Raw genomic sequence first — 25,517 nt, 5'->3', positions numbered from 1 at the left:
CTGTTTTAGTGTCCTTTAGAAATAGTGGACAGTCCGCCTGGCTCCTGCCCCCATCATAGATCAATGATTTTGGAAGCCAGAGGAGGGGTACTTACAGCCAAAAAATGTTGGAAATTAATTCAGTCCTCTGTATTCCCAGAACTAGAGAACAGAATGCCTCATGATTGATGACCTGTTTTAAAGAGATATCCCTTTTGGTTGAAAAGGGAGTTAACCTTCTGAAGAGCAAGTACCAAGAGTACTTAGAAGTATAGGATGTCTTTTTAGAAAATGCCTTGGACCTAGTAGCAGAGCGATGAAGAGCCAGGGGGATATCCTAGTATCCAGCGCTTTCTAATTAGTTATCCTTAGAGGCTAACAGTACTTTACCCCAACCCTGTGCTTACGGAGGGGTTGGTGGGGACATATTAATAAATGTAGGTGTGTGAACTATGTAGTGTCTAGCTGCATTTAGCTTAAACGTGTAGTTCCAGCCTTCAGTTAAGATATCGGGGATCAATAAATGCTCACTCTAGTTGGTTCTGCTTCCCCACTGGGTCGTTTGGCTTCTAGAGTTTTATTCCATTTGTCATTGCACATATTGATCCATCATAATTGCCTGATGTGTAGGAACTCTAGCTCAGCAACCCAAGGCAGAGATTTTTCTTCCCAGTTGTATGAGGTTGTCATTTCTACAGTGCTGTTCACTATACTTGCTTGTATTTGTAGATCCTCTTGTTTTGTAGAGTATATGTTCATGAAATGCACAGAATTTTTAAGAGTTATGCACTTGGAGTTGGAAAGCTTTTGAGGTCATATTATCTAGGACAGGGGTTCCTTTTCAGCATCATCAGTGTTGTAGTACTTAGTCTTTCTGGAAAGTTCTAGACCCCCTCATTCCACTGTTTGAAACTTAGGGGTGAGCACATATCTTACTGTCACTTACTCCCGCCCTGGACAGTTCCTGCCTCTTTTCTGGGGTAGCCAGCCGAGCAGATTGGTCTGGGAATGTACCTTTAGTCTTTTCTTCACTAAACAAGACTCTTTCTGTTCTGGTTAGCATTCCTCATGTGACAGTTCAGAATCCTGTTTGATTTCCTTTGAATACATTCCAGTCTTTCAGTATACCTCATGAAATGTGGCATCTGTAATTAAGAGTGCAGATCTAGACTGACCGGAGAAGAAGTCAGTGGCCATCTCCTACTATCCTGGGACATAAATACTTAGGTGCTGCATTAATGGACGTTTACTAATAGTTTCTTACTGTGATGATTGATAATGAATCAACCAAAATCGTCCAGCGCTTCCCATCCACACTGTGGTTTTGGATGACAATCACAGTTTGGTGCCAACCACTGTGAGGTCTGTTGTGGACCTGCCATGGTTGTAGACCGTGTCCAGATCACATTGCTAAGTGGCAGTGTCCGTTTAAGCATAGAGGTTCCGAGAAGCCTCTCCCAGTTCCCCTTACTTCACAACCTGAGTTCTCTTTGTCTATGACTTAACAGTGAAACCATTGTTCACTTTCCCCTAAGCCTGGCTCTTGATTTCAAGAGTGGAAATTTAACAAACTTTTAATTAATTTCTCACAATAGCAAGCAGAATTCCAAGATAATTACCATGCTAGGTAGTCAAAAATCATGTTCTGACAGTAGGAAGGTGAACTTTGGCACTTTCCCTTTGTCTCTAGTATGTGTTAGTGGAGCAGTCGTGTCCGACTCTTTGCGACCCCGTGGACTGTGGCCTGCCAGGCTCCTCTGTCCATGGAATTCTTCAGGCAAGTATACTGGAGTGGGTTGTCATTCCCTTCTCCAGGGGATCCTTCTAACCTAGGAATTGAACCCAGGTCTCCCACATTGCAGGTGGATTCTTTACCGTCTGAGCCACCAGGAAACCCTTTGTCTTTGCCTTCCTAAGCCTGGCTCTTGATTTCAGAGTGGACATTTTAAACTTTTAATTAATTTCTAACAATAGCGGGCAGAATTCCAAGACAATTACCATGTTGGATACTCCAAAATCATGTTCCTCATAGTCAGAAGTCGAACTTTGGCACTTTTCCTTTGTCTTTAGTATATGTTAGTGGAGCAGTTGTGTCCGACTCTTCGTGACCCCATGACTGTAGCCTGCCAGGCTCCTCTGTCCATGGAATTCTTCAGGCAAGCATACTGGAGTGGGCTGTTATTCGCTTCTCCAGGGGATCCTCCCAACCCCCCTGGTCTCCCGCATTGCAGGTGGATTCTTTACCATTTGAACCACCAGGAAACCCTTTGTCTTTGCCTTCCTGTTATAATAATCCTAATCATCTGGAGACAAATGAATGCCTTGAGCTGAGGAAGGAGAATGCTATGTAAAGGAAATGTAAAAGAGGAAAGTACATTAGTGTGTCTCAAAACTCTTTCCCTACTTTGTTGATATGCATGATAACATAGAATGTTCCTTAAGATCATAAATGAGGTATGAGCAGTACTTCATTGTTATTGCGGCACTAACTCAACTTTATAGGTTTGTCAGTAGAACCACAGAAGTCATGTTTCTTGCCTAAGGCACATAGCTGGCAGTTAGCAGGGATGATGTGACCCTGGGCCCCTTAATTTCCAACCCCATGCTCTTGGCCACTCTGGTCTCCTGGCTTCCTGGAAAAGATGTTTCCTGGGTTTCTGGCTTGGGAAACTGGGTAGATAGAAGTTATACCTGCTGAGACCAGAAAGATGGGGGAAGGGTATAGCAGGCGCTTTTTATTTGGGAACTGTTTCATTCATGATCCCCCACCCCTGATATCTGAATAAAGCTATCTAGTGGTTGAGTCTGTGGTGGAATTGAGAGAGGTCTTGGCCTATAGGTGGGGCTTAAAGCCTTGGGAATGTCATCCTGGGAGAGACTGTTGAGACAAGTTCCCAGAATCTAACCCTGGGGAAACTGGGCATTTGGAGATCTGGTGGAAGAAGAAGAACCTGAAGGAGGTGATGATTACCCCTCACAGGTGATGGGGTTTGTGCCTTCTTCTTGGGTGCAGCTGGAAATGTAGGCACAAGTGGGTCGAGGGTGTGGAGCACTCTGCTGACTGGGCAGTGGACTGATAGTGTTACCGCCTTGACCGGACGTGCCTTAGGAACCAGGAGCAGCCTGCAATGGGCCTGGCGGTCCTGTGCATCCAAGAATCGCCTCCCATCCTGCCTTCCATTGCTCTGCCCCAAAATGCTCAACGTGATCTTTAACATTCTTTGTAACACTCAAGTTTATACTGCCCGTTAGTTTTCACGTGTTTTTTGTCTCCCTTACTTCATGGCTCCCCACTGAAGCTCAAGGAGCGTGGAAAGGTAGGCTGTTGAGATCTGAGGCTCTGAGGGGCTTGACCAAAGTCACCAAGCTCGTGCGAGGCAGAACCGGTGCTGGAATTCCTTCTGCTGCTGCTGCTCCAGGGCTCCTGCTGCTTTGTCCCCTTCCGTGTGTCTGTATGGCTGAATCTGGAGAGCCTGGGTTTGTAGCAGAATTCCTACAGAGGGGCAGGGCTTGCACTAATGAATTTGCTCCATCCGACGGGAAGTTTTCATGGCTGCTGTGTGACGGTGTCTGCTCGGAGGCTGTGTGAGCTCCCCTGTTGGACGCCTGACTGTTCTCTTTGGATGACCATAGAGCAGGAGATGATTCACCCTTGGTGGATGCCCATATATGTACTCTAGAGTGCAGAGCCAGCAGTGGACCTCAAGCAAGTACCGTCTTTTCCCCTGTTCTTATCATTTCTCTGCACATTTGATGTTCCCCATCTCTGTGTATGTGGGCACCTTCTGGATGAACCTAAAGAATGCTCTGGGTACCAAAGTGTCTGCCCTGGAGATGTCCGCAGCCCTTTAAATTCTCAGAGTAGATGAGTAACTATTTAATATTAACTAGATAGCTGACCAAAGATTCTCCTGCGTAAAAATATCTGTCTCCTTGGCCTATCACTTTATTTAAAGTGTTACCCTATTTCTCAGCTATGACTCAAAAAAACTATTAAAATATATGTGTTATCTGAAAATGTCCTGTATGTCACAACTTTCAAATACAACTCGAGTCTAATGTCTTCAATTTCTACCACCACGGGCTGAGTTTCGGGTCTGATCTTCCATTTGGGTTACTGCTGCGGCCTCTGAAGCGGCCTCAGTCTTGCCTGTGTTTCTTTTTTTAACTCCCAAGTCCACCCCCTCTGCTACAGGGGAGGAAGAGGTGTTTGTGCCTGTTTCTTTTTACGTTAATGGTTTCAGAATGTTAAAATGCTGATGGGAAGGAACTAGCTGCAGGAGAGAGGTTGACAGTTGGGAGGGGTTGGGGAGACAGAGAAAGGGGATGACTGGTAGTGGAATCCCTGACATGACCAGCTTTGGTGGGATCCAGGGTCAGGACACTGAAATTTAGCTCTGAAAAGGTGGTGGTGGTTGTTGTATCATGTCCAACTCTTTGCAACCCCATGGACTGCAGCATGCCCTCCAGGCTTCCCTGCCCTTCACTATCTCCCAGAGTTTACTCAAACTCATGTCCGTTGAGTCGATGCAGCCATCCAGCCATCTTGTCCTCTTTCACCGCCTTCTCCTCCTGCCCTCAAATCTTTCCCGGCATCAGGGTCTTTTCCAGTGAGTTGGCTCTTTGCATCAGGTGGCCAAAGTATTAGAGCTTCAGCATCAGTCCTTCCGATGAATATTGGAAGACATGGGGGTGGGATCCAGAGCCAAGATGCTGACATTTACCTCCAAGAAAGTAGGATTCTCCAGTTGTTGGAGACAAAGCAGAGAAAAGCTGGGTGCTGATCTGCAGGAAGGTTGATAGACATGGTGTCAGGAAGTTGAACTGTTCCAGGCTTTTTCCTCTGAATTCCTGTTATCTTAGCACATGGTTGGTTCTGACATGTTGGATGAATCACATGTGGACTTTAATGTCTCTCGTAATCAATCCTGGGTGTTCATTGGAAGGATTGCTGCTAAAGCTGAAACTCCAATACTTTGGCCACCTCATGCGATGAGTTAACTCACTGGAAAAGACTCTGATGCTGGGACGGATTGGGGGTGGGAGGAGAAGGGGACAACAGAGAGTGAGATGGCTGGTTGGCATCACCGACTCGATGGACATGCGTTTGAGTGAACTCCGGGAGTTGGTGATGGACAGGGAGGCTTGGTGTGCTGTGGTTCATGGGGTCGTAAAGAGTCAGACACGACTGAGCGACTGAACTGAACTGAATGTAGATGTGCCCAGGGAATCCCCAGATAGGAATAAGTCACACGTACTTGGGGAAAAGAAAGCTTGAACCTGAACTTGCTGTGTGTGCTGTGAATTAACTGATGCACAGTCGGTGCAAAGGCAGGTGAGCAGCCAGATGAGATGACTGAACCTCTGGAGGGACAGATGCTAAGGGGGTGGCGATGGCACTGCAGCATTTCCATGGAGCCTGCGGCAGGTGCCCTTGGTGAGCAGGAGTGTGGTGTTGGAGACGCAGTGGATCTGACACTTCTGCTTGGTTGGTGGCTATAGTCTCTCCCCCAGGTCCCCTTGCACTTGAAACAGGTGGGATAGAGAGAGAATCAGATTTTGACAGTTGCAGGCATGCTTAGATATTTTTCTGTCTAACCTGTTTATTTTACAGAAGATGAAATGGAGTGCAAAAGAGGACAGGAGACTGGCTAGGCCCTGCCCTGAATTTGTGCTGGGGCCCGAGGGTACTAGACACCAAGGCCAGTGCTCCTTTTAGCCTTCAGTGGAAGGGCCAGCTCCCTGGGCCAGCCATAGTCAGACCTGCAGATCTTCCTGGGTGTGTGTGTGTGTGTGTGTGGTTGATATGAAGTGAGAATGACCTCGTGTGTGTGTGTGTGGATATGAACTGAGAATGATCTCACGCCCCCTGCTTCTCATGCTTGACCAAGATGATCATCAGATTTGACCCTTAATGATGAATATGAGACTTTTCTCAAATACATGGCCTCACAGAAGTGTTTTAAACTGTACACGGAATGAAAAACCTAAGAAATTAAAGCATTAACATCTTTTATTTTTAAGACTTCTTAAGAACAGTTTTGGGTTCACAACAAGATTGAAAGGAAGGTACGGAGATTTACCATATAGCCTCTGCCCCCATACATGTATATCCTCCCTCATTATCCACATCCGCCGCCAGAGTGGTCCATTTGTTACGACTGATGAACCTATACTGACTCATCATAACTGCATAAAGCCTGTAGTTTACCTTAGGGTTCACACTTGGTGTCTATTCTTGGTGTTATGTATTCCATGGGTTTGAACAAATGTGCAGTAACGTGTATCCATCATTACGGTGTCATGTGGAGTATTTTCACTGTACTTAAAAGTCCTCTCTGCTTCACCTGTTCATCCTCCACCACCCCTGTCAACCACTGATTTTTGGACAGTCTCCATAGTTATATCTTTTCTAGACTGTCATATAGTTGGAATCATACAGGATGAAGCCTTTTCAGATTGACTTCTTTAGTTGAGTAATATGCACTTAAGTTTCCTCTATGTCTTTTCATGGCTTGATATCTCATTTCTTTTTAGCACTGATTAATATTCAATTTTCTGAATATGCTGCAGTTTATGCATTCACCTGCTGAAGAGCATCTTAGTTGCTTCCAAGTTTGGGCAGTTTTGAATAAAGCTGCTGGAAATAGCTGTTTGCAGGTTTTTGCATGGATATGTTTTCAATTAGTGTATCTTTTAAAGGAACATGCTACATGCAAATGTAAAGTTTTTCACGGCATAAGGAAAGTAGACTAAAACGGGTAGAAGTATCATCAAGCAAAAGGCTATGAGTGACTGAAGGGGGACAAAACCACTCTAAAAGCAGCCCATTTGAACTCATATTTGAGGTTGGATGATAAAAACAGAACTACCCGAATAGTCATATTGAAATTCCCAGATCAGATCCTATGTTAAGAGATGCTTGAAGTTTTCCAAAATTGAAAATTTAGCATTGTGGTATGTTTTAGGAGTTAGGAAAGTCAAATCAGTCTACGGTCAGTTTTTTTTAGCAGTTGATAAATTCTTGACATAAAAGGTGTACTGTTTTATTTGTCAGATTAAATACCTCAGAATTAAGGAATTTAATTAATACATCTTAGCTGATTAAAAATGGCACCAAAAGTAACTTATTAGGGACTGAAGAGATTGGAATAGTTCCTGAATAGTATGCTGTCTCACCGTTTACACTTAATCTTGGCCACAGGGCTGAGAAGCGATTGCTCTCACCTTTTGGCACAACAGGTAGATTTTGATGAGCTTGCAATGAAGGGTATTTTCAGTGCCTATCCTTCAAGAAAATCTGCAAAGCTACTACTATAACCAAGAAAAATTTAAACATGTTTACATCCAACACTGTATATGAGTATTTCTATTTACCTGTAATGCCCCCAAAAGTGACAACAACCCAAATGTCCTCCAACTGAGAAATGAAAAACAAAAGTGGTTTATCCATACAACAGAATGTTGTTCAGCCTTAAAAATGAGGAGTGAAGAGTCGACACGTGCAACAACATGGAAAAACTTTGAAAACATTATACTGAATGAAAGAAACCAGTCGAAAGGTCATGGTTCCCGTCATGTGAAAGGTCAGAATAGGGAGAGGCAGAGTGGATTAGTGAACGCCTGGGGTCAGGGGGACTGATGGGAAGTGGCTGGGAATGGACAGAGCTTCTTTTTGTAATGACGACAAAGTTCTCAAGTTGATTTTGGTGAAAGTCACTCAGTCATGTCCGACTCTTTGTGACCCCATGGGCTGTATAGTCCTTGGAATTTTCTAGGCCAGAATACTGGAGTGGGTAGCCTTTCCCTTCACCAGGGGATCTTCCCAACCCAGGGATCGAACCCAGGTCTCCAGCATTGCAGGTGGATTCTTTACCAACTGAGCTATCAGGGAAACCGTAATTTTGGTGATGGTTGCACAATTCTGTGAACATACTAAAAATCATGGGGTTATACAGTTTAAATGGGTGAACCATGTGATACTTGAATTCTATCTCAGTAAAGCTGTTACCCCTCCCCCCAAATTAATAAAAGGCAGAAAGCAGATGTAGAGATGCTATTTGACCGAGAAGCTGAGCAGGAACTACATTTCTTAGATGGGAACACCTGCTGTCATCATACTAGACTTGATAAAATGAGGTTGAGACAGGTGGGATTAGAACAGGGAGATAGCTGTGAATCATAACATGTTGTGAAGAATCTGTCCAAAAACATTTGTTCGTAGTTCAGTAGGTATACATCACCTGGAGAAGAATTCAGTACCATGCATGCTAACCATTTTGCATATAAATCTTTTTATTTAAAAGAGGGTTTCTCCAAGTTGTAAGCCAGATTTATGAATTTAAGCTTCATTAAGTATACAACAAGGATTTAACAAGGAAACATTTAGGTCTTGGGTTCATATAGGACTCGATCCTGAGAGTCAGGCACAGCAAAGAAATGAAGGTGAAAGAGAAGAGGATTCTTCTTCTAAGTCACTTCAGTCGTCTCTGACTCTGTGCGACCCCATAGACAGCAGCCCACCAGGCTCCCCCGTCCCTTGGATTCTCTAGGCAAGAACACTGGAGTGGGTTGCCATTTCCTTTTCCAATGCATGAAAGTGAAAGTGAAGTCACTCAGTCGTGTCCGACCCTCAGTGACCCCATGGACTGCAGCCTACCAGGCTTCTCCGTCCATGGGATTTTCCAGGCAAGAGTACTGGGGTGGGCTGCCATTGCCTTCTCTGGAGAAGAGGATTAAAGAGGAAACATTTGACCAGCTGGTGGGGAGGGAGTATCTCAAACTCAAGGTTGTCGGCTTTCTGAACTTGCTTTTCAGAGTTCTGAAGGCCTTGTCCGCTGCCTGATACCTCTCATCTTTGGCCCTTTCCCTGTGTCCCTTTTCCAAGAGTCGAGAAGCCTGAACATGACTCGGCAAAATGCGCCAGGCTGTGGTTGCTGAGCAGGTTTGCTGAGTAAGCCTCCCAGTCTTGGAGCCTTGTAGTACTTCCAGGCCTGGAGGGGACTGTGGTATCAGCAAGAATGTTAGGATGCTCCGGGTCAGCGTTTTATGAATATGGAATGGAGTAGTCTAGGCACTCAGATCAGGGAAGGAAAACATGTTGCTTCCAACAGGAGCACCTCCTTCCACGTGTGGTGCTCACTCACAGTGGGGGTGTAGGGAGGAGTGCTCCAGTAGATGAGGTGATACGTGTGGCTTCCTGGGTCCTCACAGATAGCTGGTAGCTTACTTCCAGGAAGCTGGGCTCCCCTCTCCCAGAGCACACCTGCTGCTCCAGGAGTGTCTGTAATTTACCATTTAAAACTCCTGTGCATCTTGATAAATGACACTAAAAATAATACTAAAAGACTTCACCATTTGGGATTTTTGCAACTGACGAGGGACTTTTTCACAACCATTACTAAAAACAGCCAGATTGCAGCACTTAAGCTTTATTAAAGGAAAGCCTAGAATGTATTTTTCTTTGTTTTTCTTTTTTTTTTAAAGATTTGAACAGCAAGCAAATTCTGGTCCTGGGAGTATTTGAGGATTGCTTTAATTATATTACCTAGTCCCTGAAAGCCTGTGAATATTCAGAACTCAAAATCTTCCCAAAGTCAATTAGCTGCATTAGAACAGTCCTGCTGCTTGTAGGGAGACATTGTCGAATTTTGGACACTAAAGGAAGTTAATTGTAACATAGGATTCTTTTCCCCCCAACAAGGAAGGTTTTTACATAAACTACTCTGAACTGCTCCCCCTCCCCACAACTTGTCCTTCAAGCAAAGACAAGGGGAAGCTTTTTTAAGTTCCCATCGGTGAAGCCACTGCACAGCTAATTCCTAACTCTGAGCTTCTCTCCCGTCACTGAAAACTTCTAGCTCTTGGTAAAGATGAACCTCAAGACAGTCGACATTGACATCTAACGAGATTCTTCAGGGCTGTTTCTCTCGGGTCTCAGCCCTCTTGGATCTTAGACTGTTGGCATTCTCATTCTATACTTTGCAGCACAAATGCTGTCTTTTGTTCTAGATGTGCTGGGTGTCCCTCTGAGTGTCAGCTCAAGGGAGCTGTTCTCATGTACTTACTTGGAAAGCTCAAACTGGGACCCCATGCAGGTATGTAGTAAAGAATCACCACCTGACTGGTGGGCAGCTGAGTCCCCTTTTCCCATCATGGTTTTCTTTTCCTCCCCTTTTAACTGCTGAGAGGTTTGTAGACACTCAAGTTGGGCTGAAAGATTCCTGATTCGGAAGCTGAACTGCAATTCTTGGGTTCTTGCCCACATTGACCCACCACCCTGTCAGAGGGCACGTAGACTGTAACCTCTGGGGAGTGTTGAGTGCCACACCCTTGGCTGGGCTTGACTGAGGATGGGGAAGGAAGGGTATGGGACTTTGTCAAGGAAACCTTGGCTTTGGATAAGGTGCTTTCTTCCACTTTGTACAGGTTATTGGGCCTGGAAAGTGGGTGAAAGAGTGTTGCCTGACCTGCCTCCCGTGGTCAGCAGGAGGGTAAATTGAAGTTGTAGATGTGATCGTGTTGTAAGGTAGAGTTGACGTTGACTGCTGTGAACTTTGATCATCCCTGTTACCTAGGTTTTCTGTTTGGGTAACTCTTGGCCACTTACATCTGTGCGATATAAAAAGGCCTTGAGAGAGGGCAGGGAGGTGAGCAATCAGTAGGAACTATCTGTCAAGATCTCGGTTACTCTCTTACCCAGCACCGTAACTGCAGGTCCTGTGATCCACTCCAGAAGGCAGTCAATTTTGGGCCTGAAGCTGCTGTTGCAGAAGTTCAGAACTTGAGATAAGTGTACAGTTGACACTTGAACAACGTGGGGCTTAGGTGTGCCAACTCTCTGCATGGATGAAATCCACATATAACTTAGAGTTGGCCTCTGCTGTCCGTGGGTGCTCCCATTTAACCTGCCATGAGTTGTGCAGTACTGTAGTATTTACTACTGAAAAAAATATCTGTGTGTCTGTGTTCCCACGCCGTTCACACCTGTTGCTGAAGGGCCAGCTGTAGTCGGTTCATTTATCAAAATGGTTTCATCTGCCATCTTAAAAGCTCAAGGAGTGGATGCAGGTGGGGAAGATGCCTTGGCTGAGCTCAGAGGAGTGGGGCTGGCACATTTAGACCTGCAGGTAGTATTTCCCAGATGAGACAGATCTAAGAGTGTATTCTCAATTTTACTTTTGTTAGGGATACTTGTGAGAGCAATGAGTTTTCCTGACAGCATAATGAATTATTGACTTGCTTTCCATTATTAGGTCTTTCAGCCCATGAAAGTGAGTCTTTCTTGAGAGGACTTAGAAATGGTTAGAGACCCATTGGGTATTCCAGGACCCACAGACTTGGGGTGTTGTACTAAAGAAACCCATGAATGGGTGTGCTACTGGTAAATAACCAGAGCTACCATTCAGGTGTGTTTGCTCTGAGCTCAGCAGTTCCATGTAGATAATCCCAACATTATCTACTAAGCTGTGAGGTCATTTCTGTCTTTGCTTGAATGCCTTCAGTCTGAAGCAGATTGTATGAAGTGACCTCTCATGTGCTTGAACACATGATGTGTTTGAAGGGTCCTTTCTGCGTCATAGAAAGAGTGCTGGGCTGGATGTCCAAGCTTGTGCTCTTAGTGGTCTAATTTTTTTAAGCTATGTGGGGAAAACACTATGAAGGTAGAGCATTTATTTTTATAACTGAGTAAACCTCAAAGCAGAATTAGCCTAATATGTTTAATGATGTTCATAATCATTATGCTACATGATAATCTAGTCATAAATATTAAGTAGCTGACACAAATGACTACAGTTAGTAGTACCTTTCTGTAGCCAGACTGTATTTTGCATTCTCTTTTTACATTTAGAGTGTGTGTTCATTCATCTTGAACTGTTGAATGCCTCTGGGCACCAGCCTCTAGTCTGTCCTCAGTCTGCCTTGGGGCCTGTCAGCTGCTAACATTGCCCGGTGCTTTCCCACCTCCACTCTATCCTGAGTGTCTCATACGTGAAAGGCTGGACAGTTTCTGGGCCAGGAGGCTGGGGTGGTTGCATTTAGGAGAGGAAGGCTTACAGAAGAAGCTAAACCCTGTGAGAGCCTCTCCAGTGGGGACCTTTGAGAGCTTTTGTAGCAGCCGGAGGGGCGAGATGGATCCACAGACACTGTCTCTTGAGCCAGCTTTTGTCCCTCTAGAATAGACTCCCCAGAACAACTAAAGCAGATTCAGCCTGAGGCCCAGGTGCTATATAATTTCATGGCCACATGAGAGAAACATGAACTTTCAAACCATCCAAGGGATGATGATGCTGGGTGCCCAGAACAGCAGCATCAGTATCACCCGGGAACTTATTAGAAAGTACATCTCAAAATCCTTGCCCCTCTGAGGGCAATGTTGGACTGTTCAGGGCAATAAGATGCAGACACTATGAGAGTGTCATTTAGTCTTCTGGTGAGCTTTGAGGCCTGAAAGTTTATATACCAACTTGCGCTACACTGTATTCCAGTGGAGAGAACCTTGCCCCTATCCTAGGAGTCTCTGAAATCTGCCTCCCACCTCTACCAGCACACTTAGTGATGTTTCTTATTGGCCCTTGAAAAATGCAACAGGACTGACGAAACGTAGGCATGGTTTCCTTGAAAGTCATTGTCATTAATGCTGTGCAAAGAGGCGTGATTTTGCAATCAGGAAAGGAAAAACATTTTTAAAAGGGAATGAGGGACTCTTAACCATTTTTGTTCCACTTGAAACATTTAAATGTATCAAATATAATATGTACAATTGCAAAGGACTGATTATACTGAACGTATCAAATTATTTTAGGAGTTTGTGATAAAGTAAATATAAGGTATGGTTAATGCCTTAGAGGCAGATCTAATAAATAACCATAATTTTGAAGTAGTGATGAGTGTAAATATTTAATGATACCTGCAGCAACTGTAATATAATATGGTGTCAAAGTCACAGGTTCTGCTAATTCTGCTCCCTGTTTTTGACTATTCTTTTTTGTTTATTTTTTAAATTGAAGTATAGTTGATTTGGGGCTTCCCTGATGGCTCAGATGGTTAAGGATCTGCCTGTAATGCAGGAGATCCAATTTCAGTCCTTGGATTGGGAAGATTCCCTGGAGAAGGTAATGGCAACTCACTCCAGTATTCTTGCTGGAGCATTCCGTGGACAGAAGCTACAGTCCATGGGGTTGCAAAGAGTTGGACACAACTGAGCGACTAACATAGCTGAATTACAGTGTTGTGTTAGTTTCTGGTATATAGCAAAGTGATCTTGTTATGTATATATTTTCTGATTCTTTTCCATTGTAGGTTATTGCAAGATATTGAATATAATTCTCTGTACCATACAGTAGGACCCTGTTGTTTATATTATATATAGCAGTGTGTGTCTGTTAATCCAGTGTGTATCCCTCCCCACTTGCCCCTTTGGCAATCATAAGTTTGTCTTCTGTGTCTGTGTGTCTGTTTTATAAATAAGTTCATTTGTGTAATTTTTTTTTAGATTTCACGTTTGGCTATATTCTTAACTGGCGGAAATGTTAAAATTGTTAGAATTTAGTAAAACTAAATAGAGCCGTGCTTTTTATTCCATTTAAGTTCATGGGTGCCCCTGAATTCTATTCATGAGCGTGTTGGGAATTTGTAGACCCCAGGTGCAGAACAATTGAAGTAGGAGACGGAGTGAAGCTGTTGACTTTCCCCAACTAATAGGTGCTAGCAGGCAGCAGGGAGAAGGCAATGGCAGCCCGCTCCAGTGCTCTTGCCTGGAGAATCCCAGGGACAGGGGAGCCTGGGGGGCTGCTGTCTGTGGGGTCGCTAAGGGTCGGACACGACTGAGCGACTTCACTTTCACTTTTCACTTTCACACATTGGAGAAGGCAATGGCAGCCCACTCCAGTGTTCTTGCCTGGAGAATCCCAGGGACGGGGGAGCCTGGTGGGCTGCCGTCTGTGGGGTCGCTAAGGGTCAGACACGACTGACGTGACTTGGCAGCAGCAGCAGCACGCTGTTTGTAGTGTTTGTGTATCTGTGTGCTTCTAACTCCAGTGCTGACCAGTCTGCACTGTTGTTTCCACTGGGTGGGTATCAGTAGCATAAATCTAGTCAGTGAGGACACTCTACTTTGATTTCTAAGTGATTTGTAATAAACCATTAACTGGAACTTAGACCTAAATGTAAAGGCTCCTATAGTTTGCAGCCAAGAAGAACGGTTAAAAAACTCACACATTACGAACTGTTTAGCCTCTTAAAGTTAGTCTTTGTTTTAAGGTCAGTGTTAGGCTAATAGCAACCATGAATAAGTTACAAGGTTGAAAGTCTACAAGTATCTGAATATATTTATATTGTGACCCATTTAATTAAGCTGTTGAACAGTGGTTCTTAATCCTTGTAGCAGAACATCAGAATCCTGTGGAATTAAAACAAATATCTGGGCTCTACCCCCAGAGGTTGTGATCCAGGTGGTCATTGCAGAATGCATCGGGGGAGTTTCCTGAGCTCCACGTGTATGTGCCTCTAGTATGCAGCCAGAACTGAACAAGTGATGGTTCTTTGTAGTCCAGTCGTTGCCAGAGGCCATGACTTGCCTGTTGGGGTCTGAGTGCCCTCAACTTCACCCTCTTCCTGGAACACCGTTTCTGCCTTTTGCACAGCCTGGCACCTCTGCCTGGAATGGCCCCTTGGGATAAATCACGAAGGGCCTGGGATGCTGCAGGTGCTGATGCAGACGCTGGCCCACTGTCTCATGAGAGGTGCTCAGTGGGACCCGCATGCGAGCTTGCTCAGCTGTGTCTGACTCTTCGTGACCTCATGGACTGTAGCCCGCCGGGCTCCTCTGTCCGTGGAATTCTCCAGGCAAGAATACTGGAGTGGGTTGCTACGCCCTCATCCAGGGGATCTTCCCAACCCAGGGATCGAACTCACGTCTGACTTACGTATGTTCAAATGAGTGTTTTGGAAGTATCTTTCCAGTGACAATGAGGAGAATGGATTGAGTACGGGCTGACATAGGCAGAGGAGGACCGGTTACGATACTGTGAAAGGACCAGGAGAGGAAGGATGAGGACAGGACTTAGCGGATGGATTAAAAAGAGGATCGAGGCAGTACAGTCAACCTTGCCTGGTGGTGCAAGGAACAGAAAAGAGTCAAAGGCCCTTCCCAAGTCCCCGTCTCATTGCTGTGTGGGGCGCTAAGCCATGTGCTTGAGGAGGAAGGACGAGAAGCAGACTGGAGGCGGGCTGGGGAGCTTGGTTCTGGGTATGGAGGCTTTGAGGGGAGAGCTGTGCAGCCTCTGTGTGTCACCATCGCTGCACATATGTGCTTGGCTCTTGGGAGAGATTTGCGTTGCGGTGTAAATCTGAGAGTGGACAGCTTTGGGGTGGTGTTTGTAGCGATGAGGTAAGATGAGATCCTAGAGGCAACCTGGACAGTTGAGAGGAGATGCTGAAATTGACGTGCCGGGTTCTCCTAAATTTAAAAGATGAATGGATGAGTCCAGATCTAGAAGAGAAACCAAAGAAGACCGTGTATCTCCTGGTAGCCTGGCAGAGAGAGTGCAGTGTAGAGAAACAGGACGGGTTTTAGACCGAGGTGCTCAGATGCACCTGGCTTCAGATACTGCCGAGCTAGACTGCTGACCCACGAGAAGCCTTTTTACCTGATTGTTACCTGGATGTGTTACTTTACTGTAAAGTCATTCCCAGCACCAACTGAAAGAGAGCTTCAGAAGTGTTTATTTGGTACTGTAGGTATTTTTACCCAGATTATCCTGTGGACAGAGGAGCTTGGCAGGCTACAGTCCATGGGGTCGCAGAGTCAGCCACGACTGAGCGACTAACACACACACATACCCTGTAGGGTACAAATAAGTGTACATCATAGTTTACCCCCAACTAAGATAACATTGGGCTTTCCTGGTGGCTCAGATGGTAAAGAACCCGCCTGCAATGTGGGAGACCTGGGTTCGATACCTTGTTTGGGAAGATCCCCTGGAGGAGGGCATGGCAATCCAGTCCAGTATTCTTGCCTGGAGAATCCCCACGGACAGAGGAACCTGGTGGGCTACAGTCCATGGGGTCACAAAGAATTGGATATGACTGAGCAACTAAGCACAGCACAGGATAACATTAACCAAATAATTCTGTTAAGTATAAAATCACAGGAAACACTTGCCTCTGTTGCTCAGTTCGGTTCAGTCGCTCAGTCATGTCTGACTCTTTGTGACCCCATGGACTGCAGCACGCCAGGCCTCCCTGTCCATCACCAACTCCCGGAGTTTACTCAAACTCATGTCCATTGAGTCGGTGATGCCATCCAGCCATCTCATTCTCTGTCGTCCCCTTCTCCTCCCGCCCCCAACCTTTCCCAGCATCAGACTCTCTTCCAGTGAGTCAACTCGTCGCATAAGGTGGCCAAAGTATTGGAGTTTCAGCTTTAGCATCAGTCCTTCCAATGAACATCCAGGACTGATCTCCTTTAGGATGGACTGGTTGGATCTCCTTACACTCCAAGGGGCTCTCAAGAGTCTCCTCCAACACCACAGTTCAAAAGCATCAGTTCTTCAGCGCTTAGCTTTCTTTATAGTCCAACTCTCATATCCATAGATGACCACTGGAAAAGCCATAGCTTTGACTAGATGGACCTTTGTTGGCAAAGTCATGTCTCTGCTTTTTAATAAGCTAACTAAACCCACATATTTCTGAGTTTCCAGGGGTATTTTCAAGATTAGCAGGTACCGGCATTTGATGTGAATGAACTATTAATATACCGTACAGCTCAACTATAACCTGGGTCTGGAATCAGAGTTCAGGAATAGCAGGTGGTCTTAGGGCTCATCTTCCAGCCCTTCCAGTTTAAGAGCAGCGATGCTGGGACATCTTCATCCACACCGAGGAGACCCCCCACCCCGTTTCAGTCTCACTCTGCCCTGCTTATCTTCCAGTGAGGGGTGGGCTTTCTGTGATCCTTTCGCATCTGAGAGGAGGCAGCCTCTCCTGGGAACAGAAGTAAGTGGAAGGAGACGGATTCATTTCACTGCTACTTGTATCACACTGCACCTCGGAGGTTTATAAATAGAATTTAGCACCCAGAGGGCCACTGTGAGACTAAAGTGGAAAAATGATACTTGGATATGAAATGCACTAAGTACTTAGTCCCCGCATTGTCAGAGGTTCAATTTCATCTTATTGACTAGGCACTTAGGACTCTGACTGCTAACTACCAATTAAGCAGTTTTCCATGAATATTTATGATGCCTTCCCTCTAGACTGTGAGCACACAGCCCTGCCTGGGAGAGGGGAAGGTGTGGCAGGTAGGTCACTGGTGCCTGATGGCAGAGATGCTCAGGGATGCTGCTGTGCCTCCCTCACACCCCGAGCCTGCCTGGGCCCCGAGCATGGAGGGCCCCAGACATAGGCACCCCCTCTCTAGCTGCCCAGGGCATATCTCCTCATTCCCACGTTGAACCTGGCTTTCTTGTTGGCTGGGTTTATGGGATCTCTGACTTGGCACTTTCTGGCCCAGCCCCTTCTCACAGCAGAACCGTTCTTTCTCATGCCCCAACCTTGGGAGAAAATCTTTATCTTTAGACTCACTGTAACTGTGAGGATCTGTTTAGAGTCCAAAATGGCCTCACTCTAATTTTCTGTACCTTTTTTACCTAACTGACTATTGTTCTATAGCTAAGTCATGTCCAACTCTTTGCAACCCTGTGGACTGCAGCGCCCCAGGCTCCTCTGTTCTCCACTGTCTCCAAGAGTTTGCTCTAATTCATGTCTATTGAGTTGGTGATACCATCTAACCATCTCAGCTTCTGCTGCCCCCTTCTCCGTTTACGCTCAGTCTTTCCCAGCATCAGGATCTTTTCCAGTGATTCGGCTCTTCGCATGTAGCCAAAGTATTGGAGCTTCACCTTCAGCATTAGGACTTCCAATGAGTATTCAGGGTTGCTTTCCTTTAGGATTGACCGGTTTGATCTTCTTCCTGTCCAAGGGACTCTCAAGAGTCTTCTCCAACATTGTAATTCAAAGCATCAATTCTTCAGCACTGAGTCTTCTTTATGGTCCAACTCTCATATCCATACGTGATTTCTGGAAAAAACTATAACTTTACCTAACTTTACCTCCATCCTAGCTTATCTCTGTCCCCAAACCTTACTTTTTCCTTCCCATAGAACCCAGTTTTTTTCCTCCCAATGTGACTCTATCCTCTACCTGACTTTTCCTGACTTTCCCACTCTAATGGGGTTTTGAGATTATTTTGTGTATAATTGTGTTTGTATCCCTAGGCATCATATTTCTTTTTTATTGTTGAGTTCTAAAGAAAATATCATACCATATATAGTACTACCAATTTTTTTTAAGCTGGCATGCTGCTAAGATTCATTTTAATTGTCTTCCTAGCATGTCTCCCAGTTATTAACTCTGTCCATGGTACTGACACAAATGTCTGTGTTGAACAGAAATTCTTGATTAAAAATTCTTTGTATCCCCATTGTCTGGTGCAAATATTTTTTTCTTTTTTAACCATAGTAGATGGTCTGCATTGTGATGATGGTGTTGAAAATGTAATTACAGACTGGACAGGGATAGACAGGCAAGAAACAATAGATTGATTATCCCATTAGTGACTAGACGGTATTCTACTGACACACCTAAATTTTCAGATGATTTGTTACTGGAGCGGGAAATGATGGAGGGACTTAATGATGTGTGTTCAGAGACAGGGCGTCCTTCCTGCTGGGCGAGGCTCAGGCCGGGCATTCCCTCCTTCCTGTTTCGCAGCTCCACTGTGTGTCAGGGCCTTTGGCAGGCCTTGTTCCCACCTTTTCTTGCCTCTCAGGGAGTGCCCAGTCCATGGAAAGAGAGCTACAGCTCTCTGAAGCTTGGGGCCCCCGCAGGTAGCCCCCTTCCCATGGATGCGCTCCGGAGACTGAACTCAGGGCAGGAACCACAAAGTTTGGTTTGTGGGCAGTAAATTGTACACCTCTAGGGGGCACCGTGGCCTCAGTTTATGGAGACCACCATCCGTGATAGCCCTTGCTATCTTGACACAAACCAGGCCCTGGCCTGTCCATCCAAGCCCTGCATCTGAGACTGGCCGTCATGGAACTTACGTTCTAATGGGAAAGACAGGGATAGAAGGAATGCTAAGTAGATAAGAAAAATATTAGTAAACTGTATGCTGAGTGCTAGGAAGGTAGGGTGGTCAGGCAGGGGCTTCTGACCACCCTAAAAGAAGTGATGTTTTAACTGAGGAGGTGGTGCTCTGCCAGCCAGCACTGACACCTGATTCCTGTCTAATGTCTCAAGGCTAGAATTGTTGGAGGGATTCACCAATGGATGCTTGGTTACACATGAAGGTGCTCTAATGGTGGTGTAGAGGTGTCACAGAACACCCCAGTGGGAAATTGTTCAGGGTAAGGAAGTCTGTGTTCAAATTTGCATTTGGTGTCTTACTAGCTGAGAACTCTGGGAATATCCCTGGGTCTCCCCAAACTTCATTTTTATCCTTGTTAAAAATGAGAAGACTGGGGGACTTCCCTGGCAGTCCAGTGGTTAAGACTCCAAACTTCTACTGCACAGAGCACAGGTTCAAGTCCCTGATTGGGAAACTAAGATCCCGAATGCCATGGCCAAAAGATAAAATAAAACACAGGGATATCTTAATATTTATTTTACTAAAATGGATTTTTAAAAATGAGAAGACTGGTACCCAGTAGTCTTGTGAGTCCCAAACAGAAGACTCTTGAGAGTCCCTTGGACTGCAAGGAGATCCAACCAGTCCATCCTAAAGGAAATCAGTCCTGAATATCCATGGGAAGGACTGATGCTGAAGCTGAAACTCCAGTACTTTGGCCACCTGAGGCAAAGAGCCAACTCATTTGAAAAGACCCTGATGCTGGGAAAGATTGAAGACGGGAGGAGAAGGAGATGACAGGGGATAAGGTGGTTGGATAGCATCACTGACTCAATGGACATGAGTTTGAGTCAACTCTGGGAGTTGGTGATGGACAGGGAGGCCTGGCGTGCTGCAGTCCGTGGAGTGGCAGAGTCAGACACGACTGAGCGACTGAACTGACTGAAGCAAAGGATAACTCAGCTAAATGTAAATTGGTGGTGGTAATTAATTACAATGAAAAGTAGTAACGTGTGAGTGGCTGTAAGGCAGACTATGTTTGAGTGCCAGGCACTAAGAGTTGTGAGATCAAAGAAGGGAAAATCAGTTTGAACTGAAATAGCTTCAAGCAGATATAAAGTAGGAAGGAGAAAGAAATAGCCCCATGTGGCTTGAATGGAGTGAACAAAGAGAAGCGTGGCGCGTGATTAAGCTGGAAAGAGAGGTGCTGGTTCATGGAGAGTATTGAATGTGATTCCGGAGCTGGGATCTTAGAGGGCAGAGGGGTGCCATTGGGCGGCTTAAAGCAGGGGGCGAGGTTTGACCCCATATTGACTACAAAAGGTCATCTAATGAGGATGTGTTGATATTACAGGAGGATGACAGCAAGGGTTAGAAAGCTGTTTTTGTATGCTTGTTAGAGATGATGGCTGGGACTCAAAGGCCCAGAGAACAGAGCAGAGTGTCTTGGGAATTGAATTCAGTGAGACACACTGGCTTGAGGGAAAGAGAGGAATCCACAATGACCCCCAGGTTTCTGGATGAAGTGGGCGAGTGCAGGCTGGTGCCCTTTACACGGAGAAGGCTTGGGTGGGGGAACAGGGAGCAATGGAGAGTCTTTGGCACTAGGAATCCTGCAGGTTCAAGGTTAAAGCCCGTGCCTGCTCTCCAGGAGCTCTCAGTTCAGTGACTGGCACGTGGTCACATGGTGGCAATTGGAGCAGGGGTTCTGGGGTGAGGGTACTGATGTCACAAACATCCAGGGGCATGCTGGCCTCGTTGTCACAGCCAGGTGCTGTATCTGGAGCTCTTCTGGGGCTTCCCTCAGTTGGAGACGGCTGAAGAAGTGCTTCCTGATGGTTCTGCGCCGGTTGCTGGTGGAGAGACCAAGGGTGATGGTTTCTTCTCTGCAGAAAACCCAAACAAGACCACATTTCAGCACGATGTCCCCAAAGTCCCCGCAGTGCTTCCCTGGCTGATCCGTGCTCTGCAGTGGGGACCTCAGGTGCCTTGACATCCACCTTTCCCCACCCCCCTTTCCCCGTCCCAGGGGGCCCCACCCAGATATGGGGGTGGAGAATAGGTTGGCCTTGCTCGGGGAACTCCAGGTGCTGCAGGGGTTTGGTGGGAAATTTTTACCCGAAGAGCAGAAGGTTGAGCAGCCGTTAAACCTCTCCCCTCAGGTATCCAAGATGGGGATGCAGTATGAGCCCGGGGGATGGGAGATGGACTTGTTGGCTGCTGGTGTTTTGCGTGGGAGCTGGAGAGCAGCTGGTTCCCAACCCAGGAGTCCTGTGCTCCTGCCTGATGCCCAGGCCTTCAGGGGTGTTTCCTGCCTTCCTGGAGACAACCTGGGCCTGAGTCACAGCTGGTGTTTCAGGGTATGAAATGCCGTGGCTGTGGGTTAGTTTTCCTAAATATAGGCAGAACTCACTTTATTGCCTTTCGATGTATTGTGCTTGACAGATTTTTTAAAAGCAAACAAACTGAAGGTTTGTTTCAACCCTGTGCCAAGCAAGTCTATCAGCAGCATTTTTTTCCAACAGCATTTACTCACTTCAAGTCTCTGTCACATTCTGGTAATTCTTGCAGTATTTCTGTTTGCCATGATGATCTGTGATCAGTGATGTTTGATGTTACGTTGTTACTGTTGTGGGCTACGAGCCACACCCATGTAAGGAGGTGAAAGTAACTGATTAATGTTTTGTATGTTCTGACTGTTCAACCAGCTAGTCGTTCCCCCATCTCTCCCTGCCTCCTCAGACCTTCCTGTTTTCTGAGACACAGTATTGAAATTGGGTCAATTGATAACCCTACATTGGCTTCTGAGTGTTCAAGTGAAAGCTGGAGTCTGTCCATGCAGCAAACTTCGTTGTTGTTTTAAGAAATTGCCACAGCCACCCGCACCTTAAGCAAGCACCGCTTTGATCAGTCAGCAGTAAAACCACCAACAACCAAAAGACTGCAACTGCCTGAAGGCTCAGAGAGTGCTTAGCAATTGTTTTTCAAAATAAAATGTTTTTAAATTAAAGTATGTGCATTCTTTTTAGAAATAATGTTCTTATGTGCCTTCTGGGCCTCCTGCATTACAGGCAGATTCTTTACCATCTGAGCCACCAGGGAACCCCCTTAATAAACTACATCATAGTGTAAATGTAACTTATCTGCACTGGAAAACCAAAAAATTCACATGACTTGCTTTATTGCAGTATTCTCTTTATTGGGATATTTGCTTGATTGTGGTGGTCTGGAAATGAACCTGCAGTATCTCCAAGGTTTGCCTGTAAAGGGAACCTCACCTGGCTCAGGAGAAAAGGATTTCTTGAAAAGCAAAGAGACCCAAGTAGTAGGCTAAGTCATGTCTGTAATTGGGCTGAACGGATGGAGCCATACATTGGTTGTGTTTTTGAAGGACATTGTGTGGAATTCCATACTTATAAATATCTCCCCCAACCCTAAGAAATACTTAGCCAACCCTAAGTAATGGAAAATTGAAAAAGAGCTTTTCCCCACCCATACTCCCTGTTACAATTTTGATCATGGAATCATCAAATGTCAGAGACAGATTAAATCACTGGGGGAGTCCCAAGTTGCAACCGTGTACTTGACAAGATGAAAAGACAGAGGTCCAAAGAAAAGAAATGACCCAAAGTCACACAGCAAGTAAAATGACCACGCAGGGCCTGACATCAGTGTGAGGTGAGATGGGACGATGCCTTACAAGCAGCACAAAGCAGATGACGTGAGACTTCAGAAGGCAGAGAAATAACTGCCTGCTGGAATGCCCGAGATGGGTTAGACTTTGGACATGGGTCAGGCTTCAGTAGAAGGATGAATGTTGCAGGTGATTTCCAGTAGAGTGAGAACCATAAATGGCAGTGGTGGGAAAGTGTGCAGTTACAGAGACTGACAAGTAGCTCATTTTGGCTGGACTGCAATACCCTCATCTTATACGAAATGTAGAGATCATTTCATATAGTCTTGCAGCAAATCTGTAAGATGGTATCCTCTTTAATGTGGTTAAAGCTTACAAAGAGCCTGCTGATATCAGAGCCAGAACTCAGACAAGATCCTTAGACCGAAGGCCTAGTGTTCTGTTCTTAGCACCATAGTTTGTCCATGCTTGTCAAATGTTTTAGTGTTGAGATATGCATTGTGATGGGGTTCAACCAACTAAAGACTTTGGACTTGATTCAGTAAGTGATGAGTAGTTACCTTGATTTGAGTGGGGAAAGCATGCTTAGAGCTGTGCTTTAGACACTTAATCTGGCAGGAGTGTTAGGATGAATTAGAGACCTAGGTGGTCCCTACATCTAGATGACCACTTAGAAGAGCATGAGTGTGGTTGGAGATCAAAGTCATAAGAGACTGCACTCTGATAATCTGAGGGTCAAAGAAGTAAACTACCTTGTCCAAAGTAAGACAACCAGTGGGTGTGAAGTTCAAAATCAGGTGGTTTTTACTGGCCGTATTCTTGTCCTGGGTTCTCTAGCTGAGACAGAAGCAAAGCTAATGCGTGTAGAACAAAGTGAGGGTACTCTTGCCCATCATCCCCAAGGTCAACTTATGGGTAATGACAGATAGGGTAAGATACGTGTGTCCCCCTTCCTCTGGGTCGTAAAATAGGGTATGTGGTGTTTGTAAGTCCTCAGAACCCCTTTCTTTCTCCTACTTTCAGATCTGTGCAAATGTATGAAGGAAGTTGGGCTGTTTCCATGCCATCCCTCACATTTATCCGTAATTTGGGCTCAGACCCTTCTCAACAGGATCCTTGGAAGGCAAGAGCGCCTTTCCATGGCCAGCAACTGACCAGGGCCTTTTCTTTGCAGAGACGAGAAGAACCAGTCCATCATAGTCAGCGGGGAGTCTGGAGCTGGCAAGACGGTGTCGGCCAAGTATGCCATGCGCTACTTCACCACGGTCAGTGGCTCAGCCAGTGACACCAACATCGAAGAGAAGGTCCTGGCGTCCAGTCCCATCATGGAGGTAAAGCCATCCAAATGTCCTTAGCCTCTTTGGCTGGAGGTCCTTCTGCTGGCAGTAAGGCTGCTGAGCGTCCAGCCTCACTTGGTCAGCATTCTCACCTCTTCCCGAGAACCCCTTGTCCACTGCTGCGGGAAATTTTTCAAAGGTGCCCTAAAACCACAGATTTGGGAGTCTCCTGACCTGGAAGCCCGGGTCACTGGTATTGGATAGAGTGCCCTCTTCATGTCTTCCTTGTCCCTTGACTCTGCCCGACAGTGGCATGACAGTCCTTCCCCGTCTACCGCCATCTGTGCCGTGTCCTCTCCCTTCCTGCCAATCCTGTGTCAGCAAATCAGTATCCCACCGAATCCTTCCCACACGGTGAGGCCCCGCTGAATCAGGAGGGCAGTTCCCGTTGTGTGAGGAGGCCTGGATAAAAGATACCCCCACTTCCCAAAATTGTTGGGACATTTTGTCTTTTGGGGGGAGATGGAATCAAACGCCATGAGACAACATATAATCTGTTAAGAGTCTCAGAAAAGTGTCCCCTGAGTTGGCATGAACTGGCCAGGGCGGGTCCAGTCTCTCTCCACCACCTGTGCCTTCCATACGGTGGCCTCAGAGTGGCCGATGCAAGTGAGGGGTCAGAGTTCCAAAACTTAGGTCTCCCTATAGCAAACCACACTATAGGGACAGAACTCCATTTCTCTTTTTCTACCTTTCCTCTGTAAAAGTTTCCTTCTGATGGAGTTGAGCTAAATGGCTGCACCGTCCCTGGGCCAGCTTTGATTTCCTGCCTCCGAAGCTGAGGCCCTTCATTATTTCCTGGGCTGGTAGCAGTAGGCCCCTCTGTAAACCCCGAAGAACCCCTTGGTTTTAGTGAGAGGAAATTGAGTTGAAGCCAGAAGGCCAAAATAGCATCATGTTTCTCCACACAGCCGTGAGCCCATCAGTTAAGGCACAAGGCATCAGTGTGGTTGGTCCTTCAGATTATTTTGGAGTTGGGGGAACAAGACCCTGGCTGGACCTTCTCACGGCCCCTCTTGCTCCCTCTGCCTTTGCCAAACACAGGAGCAGATTCTGAGTCTTGAATCATAGCAGCTCATCCATTATCCTAGCAAACTCTCCCACCTGGAGAATCCAGGCCTGAATTCCTGCCTGGAAAATTCCATGGACGGAGGAGCCTGGAGGTTCACAAATAGTCGAACATGACTGAAGCAACTTTGTATGCTTGTTAGCAAAAGCAAGTTTCAGTATCTGTTCGTATATGAATTGGGAAATGGTCAATAAAGCTGAAGGCATTTTTACCAAACAGATTAGAAATGGGGAAAAAACCTTTTATTTGATTGCAGTTGTTCTTAAACTTGACCATGCGTCAGAATCTCCTGGAGCGTTTGTGAGAGCTGATAGCTGGGCCTTACTCCCAGAGTTTCTGATTCAGAAGGCCCGGGGAATCTACATTTAT

General features: G+C 45.9%; 1 protein-coding gene across 1 annotated transcript in view; it reads left to right on the top strand.

The window, feature by feature from the left end:
* MYO5B (myosin VB) overlaps positions 1 to 25,517 on the top strand; it is a 347,287-nt gene that overhangs the window by 184,429 nt on the left and 137,341 nt on the right. The window contains exon 5 of the mRNA XM_055417346.2: positions 23,917 to 24,073. Within this exon, the coding sequence (XP_055273321.2) occupies positions 23,917 to 24,073 (157 nt within the window). The remainder of the gene's footprint in view (positions 1 to 23,916; positions 24,074 to 25,517) is intronic.

This window comes from Moschus berezovskii, chromosome 28 (assembly GCF_049115385.1).
Source record: "Moschus berezovskii isolate FMDL1 chromosome 28, NW_MosBer_1.0, whole genome shotgun sequence".
Classification (NCBI taxonomy): Eukaryota; Metazoa; Chordata; class Mammalia; order Artiodactyla; family Moschidae; genus Moschus; species Moschus berezovskii.
Note: the sequence above shows the minus strand (reverse complement) of the source record. Positions and strands in the feature narration are given on the sequence as shown.